The 9,396-nt window shown below is 45.6% G+C and overlaps 1 protein-coding gene across 1 annotated transcript; it reads right to left on the reverse strand.

The window, feature by feature from the left end:
* Nucleotides 1-4,143: 4,143 nt before the first annotated feature.
* LOC149361238 (sulfotransferase 2A6-like) lies at nt 4,144-7,670 on the reverse strand. Its single transcript, XM_089569474.1, has 2 exons — nt 7,638-7,670; nt 4,144-6,053 (listed from the first exon to the last, which is right to left on the reverse strand). The coding sequence occupies exon 2, from the start codon at nt 6,001-6,003 to the stop codon at nt 5,008-5,010; it is 996 nt and encodes a 331-aa protein (XP_089425600.1). The 5' UTR covers nt 6,004-6,053; nt 7,638-7,670; the 3' UTR covers nt 4,144-5,007.
* Nucleotides 7,671-9,396: the final 1,726 nt, after the last annotated feature.

Below are 9,396 nucleotides of genomic sequence, written 5' to 3' on the forward strand. Positions count from 1 at the left end.
AGGCCGGACAGGCCGTTGCATTAATATTAGACTTAGGCAGCATGCCAGTTCATTGGATAAAAAGACAGCAACCTAGCAAGTCCTTGCAGTGTGTGTAAATGCGTACCATTCTTTGGCGACGCAAAATTGTTAAATTTTCACAGTGACGAGACTACCAGAGAAGTTGCCAAAGCATTCCAGATCATCAGGAAATCTAATGGTTGCGTTAGCAAAACTTCTTTAGTTTTTTCAGCGAAAGATATGACATTGCGGCACCAAGGGTAGCTTGGAAGGTAAGTGCAACACGTGCGATTATTGTGGCATTTTGTAGTTTTCATCTGAACTTCGATTTATGACTGTGCGCACGTGTGCACATTTTTGTAGGTATGTACTGACATCTTTCTTCAAACTAATCAGTTGTAAGTTCGGCGCCGTGTTTGTCTCCTCCTCTTTATCGTCCAGTTGCCTAGCGCTGTTTGAACTTTCTAGTCACCATGTAACACCAAATCACCCAATCAGCCGTCCGTTTACAATGAATATGTTGCCGAATACCAAGAGCCTATTTTAGGGACACGTAATATTACAACCCTGACACAGCTTAGTCTGGAGACAAAGAATATAGCGGGCTGTCACAAGCAACTTGAAATATTGTGTCTGAAGATAACTAGGAAATATGGTTCACGTGGCCTCTGCTTCTTCGGACCTGACCTTACAACTTCTGGAGCTCTAACAGCGTTTGCGAACATGTTTTTAGTCAATATCTCTATTCAGTAGGAACAGAAGTCGAAGGGAATAAGTGTCCAGAAGCATCCACGTCAGAATAACGAGTATCATATAGCTGTATGCACATGCCACAAAAAGTACAGATTTATTAAATTTAGGGTTAAAGGAGTGCATTGTTATCTGACTAGCGGCCACCGAAGAATGAAAGAACACAGCTCCGGGCAACTGTCTGGTGCGAAGAAAACTAGTTCCCATGACATTCTGAGAAATCACTGTAACGACAATGTTACGCATTAAGAAAAGCGCTTGTCAGTGCTGAAAAGAACAATAGCCAGGGTAGTTTAGCCCTCATGAACTTCTTTGCTCGGCACTTAAGGAAGGTATCTGCTTATTTCCAATCAGTTTCGCCATCTGCCATTGGCCTCTGTTACAATCTTATCGCTGATTACTATAGCGCATTTTCCGCTCCTCAAAGTCTCTTAACACACACCAGGCAGCATCGTCTCGTATTAAATGCGTTTCTGTGGGCTTGCAGCAGTGCATGTGGATGCTCTTGGTTTCGCGTCAATCAGGCCATCTCTTACCATGAAGGTTGGGGATCAGACATTGCCCCTGAAGCATCTCTGCGGAGTTCGCTTACATCAGTTATGGAAGCTGTGGCCCGGAGGAGAAAGAATAGGGACCACATAACCCTGATAATGCAGATTTTTCCTCCATGTGGTATGTGTGCAAGCAGTTTCTGAGATTGTGATAACGACGATTCGCTCCAAGGCAATGCGCGATAATCACCTGTCTATAGGATTTTCGTGTCCCCGTGATTTTATCTTCTTTTTGCAGGAGGAAATATTTGACTTCTTTGAATAGGTCATGTATAGGTCATATAATTGGTCAAATAACTATTTGGATAGGTCAAACCAAGAGAGAAATAAGCTTGGGATTAAGCTGATTTTGCCATCGGAACAAGGGGACGCACCTTGCCGAGCATGCAGCATTTGCTGGAAATAAAGAGTCCGGTCTTCTAAGGAGCATTAGGGGTCAGCGCAAAATGACGGCACAAAACACAGCACAAACACAAAACAAAGAACGGTCGCTGTGTTTGTGCTGTTCTGTGCCGTCTTTTTGCGCTGACTTCTAATGTTTCAAATATGAACCAACTTGCCCTTGTAAGGAGCCCCCATAATTGAAAGGACGAAGAAGCGTGTCCTGCTATTTTTTTAGACGCTCTGTAAGAGATCGTGCTATCTTTAAGCTTTTGCTCGTTCACATTGTAGAGGGTTCTATCCGCTAAAGATGGCTATTCGACAGTTCCACCACTCAAAGCTGACAAAAATGTACAAAGACCCTTTTGAGACAGGCAAGGAGGCAGCGGTAAGATGACGCGCCAGCAGAAAAAAATACTCTGGCATGTCTTGAAACCTATTGCTACCAGTTAAAGAAGACCAAAACAAATTTTTCAACTTAGAGGTAACATGTGCTCAAATTTTGCCGTTTTGATCACAGTGACGTTACACGCAGCCTAGCGACCGGAGAAAGCAGTATTTGTCGCACCGGTAGCGCTTTTCGACGCGACCTGCCTATGCTGATCGGCATCAGCATCAGCGCTTGCTGGAAGGCACATTCGACGTCCGTCAGCCCTTTTAGCGCTGCAGCGATTGTAGCGGCCCAAGCAGCTCAGGGTCGCAGTTTTTAGTCGGCCATGCTCAACTGATTCAGTGCCGCGTCTGTATTGCAAGTTTCCTTAGGCACAGATGTCAGCAGCGACTACCGCAAAGTACAGGCGCAACATGTGGCTAATAGTTTTCTTTCAAAGTGAAAGCTTTACTGTCCTAGTCGAGCCAAGGTCATCGGCGCCGCAGTTTGACCTTCAAGTGGAGGAGCGGGACGATTTTGCAAAACTATGCATAGCTGAGCTAAACTGCAACCATTTTTCTTTATTTTATGCATGCATTTAGCAACAACGCTGTTTCTGAGCGATCAATACCGTGTTCACCTACACATTTTCCTGCAAATTTTTTCGCAAGACGGGCGTCGAGAGGCTTGCGCTCGCATTTCGGAATTTTTAAGCGAAAGTATTACATGGCTCAAGAGGTTGAAAATCCGTTTTTTTCTTCTATGCAAGACAATCGGAACACTCAGCTGACATAATGACGCCATCGGTAGTGCCCTACATCATCAAAGAAGAAAGAAAAAATTACGAGGAACTTTAGCGGCTAAAGTGGTGAAAGGCGAAAGCCTGAGTGCTGCATTCTGCTACGCGATTGTTCACTGCACATTTTGTTGGTGCATTAATTAACTGCCAATAATGACGCTTAAGCTTCGCCTTTAGGAGTGGAACGCGACTGCGTGTTGTAGCGCTGCCGCGGAGTCCAAGGAACGCCACCACCCGTTCGGCGCGATGCTGTTGCCCTTTGAACGCAACGCTTTTTGAGGAAAGGAAATGGGGCTGTAATTCTCTATCATCTCGGTGGACACCTGAGCCGCACCGTACAGGAAGGGAGGAAGTGTGAGTGAAAGAAGAAAGAATGAAGAAAATGAAAATTGTATCTGAGGAAAGGAAATTACGCATTAACTGCCTCACATATCTCAGTAGACACTAGTCGAAAATTGTATTTGAGGAAAGGAAGTTGCGCAGTAACTGTCTCACATATTTCGGTGGACACCCGTCAAAATTCGCACGCGGTGACGTCACGACAATTTGGACCAATCTCAAACGCGGAAAATACGCCTTGCTCGTCGGTAAGTTGGTTTTTGAGGAAAGGAAATGTATCTCTCTCTCTCATATGTCGGTGGACACCTAAACTTCGCCGTAATGGGAAGACAGGAAGATGGGAGTGAACGAAGACACCGTATTCACTAGACGCACCTTTGTTCATTCCAAACCATCAAGCTGGCATGGCGGAGTGGTAGCGTGCTCGACTCGCACTCCGGAGACCTGGGTTCGATTCCCAAGCTCGGCCGTTTCTTACTCGGTTTTATTTATTTATCTGCTGTGACTAGAAAGGCTAATTCGACTAATCGGTTAAGTAAGCAATTAACTAAACTCAGTCAAACTTACTTGGAGCATCACTATACGATCCCTTTAATTGGTTGCATGGTTACTAGCCAGAGTACAATTGGCCCCGTTTGAAATTCGCGCACTGTGACGTCACGACCGTTCCGACCAATTCAAAAGCGGGACATTTCTGTCGACAGCTCCTGCTTACAACAATGAGGCATTAGAGGTTTCCGCCTTAAAAATTAAATTTCTTCCGGAGTGGGCTTCGAACGCACGCCGGCACCAACAGATCAGCTTCTCTAGCCACTTCATGAGAGCACTGCGCTATCATCACATTTTATTTTTTGAACATAGTATTTATTACAGTAATGCTTTGTTTTAGCACGTCGGCGGCGATGCAGGGACTTAGAATAATAAGGCCAAGAATTCGAACCATGTGTGCTTTTTCTGCCGTCATCTTGCTGACACCGTATTCGGGTCCCCCCGCCCGTTCGAGATACGAGAACAAAGGCAGGAAAACGTGCACTGAGCAAGAAACGCAATTCTGATGCTTGAAGTGTGGCCCATTGTTTTCAGTGAACATAAGACATTGTAAACATAGCATAAAGTTAAATGAAATGTTAAAGGCTAGATAGAATTAAACACAGCCATAAACAACATTCCATAGTTGCTGCGCGGAAGTAAGTATAAGAGCGGACGACAGAACAGAGCGCTGACTCGCAAATGGAACCTTTATTATCAAACCTGTCAGTATAAAGACCCACTGGTGGACAGAATTGGAAACCAGAAGATACAGTTTATGCATACGAAACATCGACCTTCAAAAAGCAACTGGCAGGTGTCAACATCCACATTCAAGATACGGTCCTTCTTTGTCTGACAAAGCTATCGAAGGCGCGCTAATACATTCCCCCTGTAGCCTATAAGAACGCAGCCACGAAGTGAGGAACAAAATATCAATAAGGAGAGGTTAAAGTGCTCAGCAACAATGAAAAACTACATGGACTTGCCATTTTTAGCTGAATTAGCGCCCAATATGCCACGGGATTGATGTCAATTTGTTATGCACCTCTGGAACAAAACATATGCCAAAATGTCTAATTCGACTTTATCAGCGAGAAGGCTGGTTTCGTGAAAATGGGTTTTGTATTTTGCTTGCAAAGATGCATTTTGTTTTTACAAAATAACCACGAGAACAGGTATGTAAAAGTTTTTCTTCGGTTTTCTATCTTACACTGCATAAAATTGCAGATAAATGTTGCAACACCATACTCTTTGGAATGGAAAGTCTATGGTAAGCAGTAGCTGCCTCAGCGGCACAACTGCGTGGCTACGTTGAGGGCTTCAACACGTATATCGGCCCATAGGTCCATGAAATCAGAACCTCGTGTTCTCTCCACAATAGCCGCCTCCATGCGCTGCAGTTGATCGTGGTTGAAGTGCTCCCTCCAGCCTCCTACCTTGCCTTCCCTAACGAAGTTGAAGCGCGTGGCCTCTTGGACCAGGGCCGAGTTCGATGTCGCTTTGAGCTCGTTCATCCGTGACTTCAGCTCTGCCCTTTCACTGTTAACAAGATCGAGCTCCATCGCTTTTCTCATATTCTCCGCTTTAGCCCTCTCCAAAATCAGCTTCAACGCCTTTCTTCCTTTTTCGCCGCCTTGTTCCAACATACGGCTATATCGTTCACCGAGAAACCTGGCCATGCGGATTACAGTTCCCTGCGTATCTCGTTTCAGTTCCTCGTACGTGAGAAACAAAACGTTTGGCTCGTTTCTCAGAGAATAGGCGGATGCCACGTGGTCAAAGTAGTCGCCGTATCCAAAACTACCTTCAAGGAACGCATCCACAAAGTCGTCAAAAGAGCCGTCTTCGAAGTGATAATAACTCAGGGTCTTAACATGGTAGTAAAAAGAGACACACACGTCCCAAGGATTTCGAGCCACGTAAATGTACTTGGCATCTGGATTGAACTTGTCCCGGCACAAGGGGATGTGAGTTATGAAAGTTCTAAAAGTCACTGATAGAAGGGAGCGCTCCCAGCGGACGTCGTAGTATTCTATGAACACCGAAGCTCCGATGAACTCTTCGTAGTTGTCGATGGATCCTCCCTCCCTGAGGATAAGTTGCATGACGTACTGCACCCAGTGAGTACCACTCTTCGGATATGTCACCTCCAGAAGATCTCCCTTCTCAGGGACGAAGTTGATGGCTCGCCGTATTCGCTCAGGTACGGCGAAGGGACACCGCGGCACGCCATCAATAACATTGCAGAAAGGCCTTTTTCTTGCACTTCTGCTCTTATCCATTGCTTGGCGTCTTGGGAGCTGTAGGGGCTTTAGCAGTGTGCCGCAAGGGGCTGAAAGAAATGGACCAGTGTTTAGCAGTTGTGCACGATCAAGCCGAGTTAAGTAATGCTGCAGAACAAAACTGAGAGTGTAACGAGTTCATGCTTCTCAGATACAGTTAAAAAAAATCAAGGATGACAACATTACGGGTGTCGAAAAAAATTTCTCCTCTTAATGTTAAAATTTATCCCCCTTAGGTATCATCAGCTTCATGTCAGTCGCTAATTTCTGCCTGGCTGGTCAACTTCTGAAGTTGACGTGAAGCCGTTTGTTGACCTCCTCAGGTTTCGCGCTTCAAAACAGCAGCAGCTTCGTAATTAGCAACACCGAGAAAGTGTAATTTTTAGGGACTTGCCGCTACCACGCTTATGAAGGGCCATTTATGAAGGGCCATTGAATTTTGGTGCTGAGTGAATTCTGCTTCAATGTTTAACTTGTTACGTAGACAAAAGACAAATGCACCTCTGGATAGTATTTTAATTGAAATATGCTCTCCGATGGGGCACGCAGTCATGCACCAGGGCACCTATTATGCTCAGGGACGGCGTCACTAGCTTGCACAATGCGACTACGGACACATATGGCTTGAAGCCAAGGCAATTTGAGCACTCTTTACTGCACTTTGCTGATAACCCTGGGAATCACAAGAGGCTGCACATGCACGGACGCAGATAAGTTAATTTCTGAGTACGCTGTATCGATTCCAGCCTCTATGCTTTAAGCAACGCCAGGACACGAAAATGCGCATTGAAATATCTGGTTTGTATGTATTTTTGCAAAATAAACCATAGTCGGAAAAATACCATAGTGCCTCCCTGGCTACAGCAGTTGGCGCTGTTCGCAACAGGGCTATAAGATATCAGAGAACAGGCGAAAAATTTTAAACTTCATAGGTAAAAGAGTACCTCACATGACATCATGAAAATTCTAAACGTCAGTGGAACCACATATACTCCTGTACATACGAAGTGCAGCTCCAGCCTTTTGGGATACACACAAAATCTTCTTGTGGAGCGTTCGACACTGCATAATGCCAAAAAAACGTTCCTGCAAGCTGCAAAATTGCAGTTCACTCCGAGGACCCACCACAAAGTCCATATGAGCCATTTGCGTCACAGACTGCAACGACGAACACTTACACTACCCCACCCACCGCCAATCAAGAGTGGACGCTACGCGTGGTACCCACTCAATACCACCTCACGTGAGATTGCATCCTCCCCCCTCCTTTCAGCGACCACCTATACTCGGCCCCATTACCTCCTCATGGGAAGACGCTCTGTTCATCGCCGCCTGAGCAATCAGCGGCAGATGACCGCCAGCGTGCGCAGTATAGCGGAAGCAATCCACGACATAGGACCCCGCCCACGAAGACCGGTCGCAAGCGCATCCTAAAAACAAACGTTTATCAGCACCACGGCTCCATGGGAGGCCAGAGATGAGGAATCTGTTAAGTGCATTTTCTTGGAATCTTGAATTTCACGGGTTTTCTCTGTGCCTTATGATTGCAGCACGGCTTTGAAGCATGCGCCACGATTCGAAGGGCTGGGCCCTCTGCGCTATTTTGAATTTTAACAAATTTTTATAAGGCTTACCTTCTTCGTGGGGCGAAGTGGCAGCGGCTTTGCTTTCTCTGGTTCAAGTTCTGCTATTTGAGCTACTCAAGTATGCGCACTTCTCTCTTGTTTATAGATTAATGAGCGACCGATAAGCCATGCTCGCGAGATAGAAAGGTTCAGGATGGAGACGCACGACAATGGACATTCCACTCGTATCTCGCCTGAAGTAGGCGCAGTCTCCTAGCGCAAACATCTTTGTCGCGCCCTAAGCGTTCGACCACTCCACTTTCCCAAAAAACGCATCTGATTTCGCGCTGGTACACGTTTTATATCAGTACTCATTCTGCACTTAAAGTTTTCAATGCAATAGTCGTCGATGCATGAACTTTTGTAAAAGTGACCTGAAACACCTATTCTGGACTACGCCATTGCTTTGACTATAATGCTGTCCTCCTCACCCCGGTAGAGTTAACACACTCAGAGATATCGCAGCTGTGGCAGCCCTGCATGTAGAGCTAACAATCTCCGTCCACGAAACGTGGCCGTGTTGCATTCATTTACGAAACCATTGCCCATATAAGGCACATTATTCGAGCTGAAACTTGCTGGCATCGCCACCGCTATCGTAGTTTGTCTTTGCCAATTGCTATCGTGCTCTCCTATTCCTTAATTAGAATTGTTCCAGTGCTACTGTTACCACCGGTGTTAGTCCACTTTTCTCGTCGTATGCTCGGCCACCGAATTAGTAAGTGACTTGGTGCGTGAGATAAACCTCAGTTGGAGCACTATGCCAGGCGTTTCACTTAAGTTGTTCTGCAATTTTTTAAAAAATAGGAGTTTGGATTTAGAAGAGCTTTTATTTCGGCATAGCGTTTTGAACGACGAAGTGCATCAGAATAGAGCTAATGCGTAGTAACTAGTGGGCTGGTTAACCAGTACTGAATAAATTTTCAAACTGTTAATGTAAGTCTCCTTATTTATTTAGAGCCGTGGTGCCCACCGTGAGTAGTATCGATAATAGTTTTTAGAATTTCTAAGGCGCTGTTAACCTCGGTGTTCTCGCCCAACAAGTTCTGCTGACATCGCGCTGAAATGCATCCTTTATCGGAAGCCAGCAGGCAAAGTGATCCCCTCCACCAAAGCGCGTAAGTTGTTGGGAGACAGTGCACGTAAAATTTATTGGGCGACGGCGCCGACTGTAACTGGTTTTCAGAACTGAACAACTGATAGGAATATTGCTTATAGTGGGCTACACGCGTCTCAAAAAATAAGGAGACTAACAGTAATAGTTCGAAAGGTAGCTATTCAATATTGGCTAACAAGCCTACTACTTAGTACGTGTGAGCTGTATTCCCAATGAGAAAAAAACTTGCTAGGCACAGTCTTGGCCTTGCGTGTCATGGCCAGCCTTGCCTAATCTGGGCCGACCTTGGCAAACGAGTTAGGGCCGTGGGTGGGGATTGACATCGGCCATACGCTGGCCGACTAGGCAGGCACCACAGTTGGGCCAACCTTCGCTGCCAACTTGGCCAACACTAAGCCACCATATAGCCAAGCATGGACCAGTCTAGAATTACTGAATGGCCACATCTGGACCAAATATTATTGCCAGCCTAAGAAATTTTGAGCCACTACATAGGCAATCATAGCCCTGTCAATAACTGATGCATGGCCTATACCGGGCCACTTATTTTCAATAGGATGCATTTTTGTGTTGATAGATGTTGTACTAAGGAAATGAAGTGAAATGTGACATAGTATAGCACACAAATTGTAACCATTTAATCACTAAGGA

Source organism: Amblyomma mixtum, chromosome 2 (assembly GCF_055824585.1).
Source record: "Amblyomma mixtum isolate Tamu chromosome 2, ASM5582458v1, whole genome shotgun sequence".
NCBI lineage: Eukaryota > Metazoa > Arthropoda > Arachnida > Ixodida > Ixodidae > Amblyomma > Amblyomma mixtum.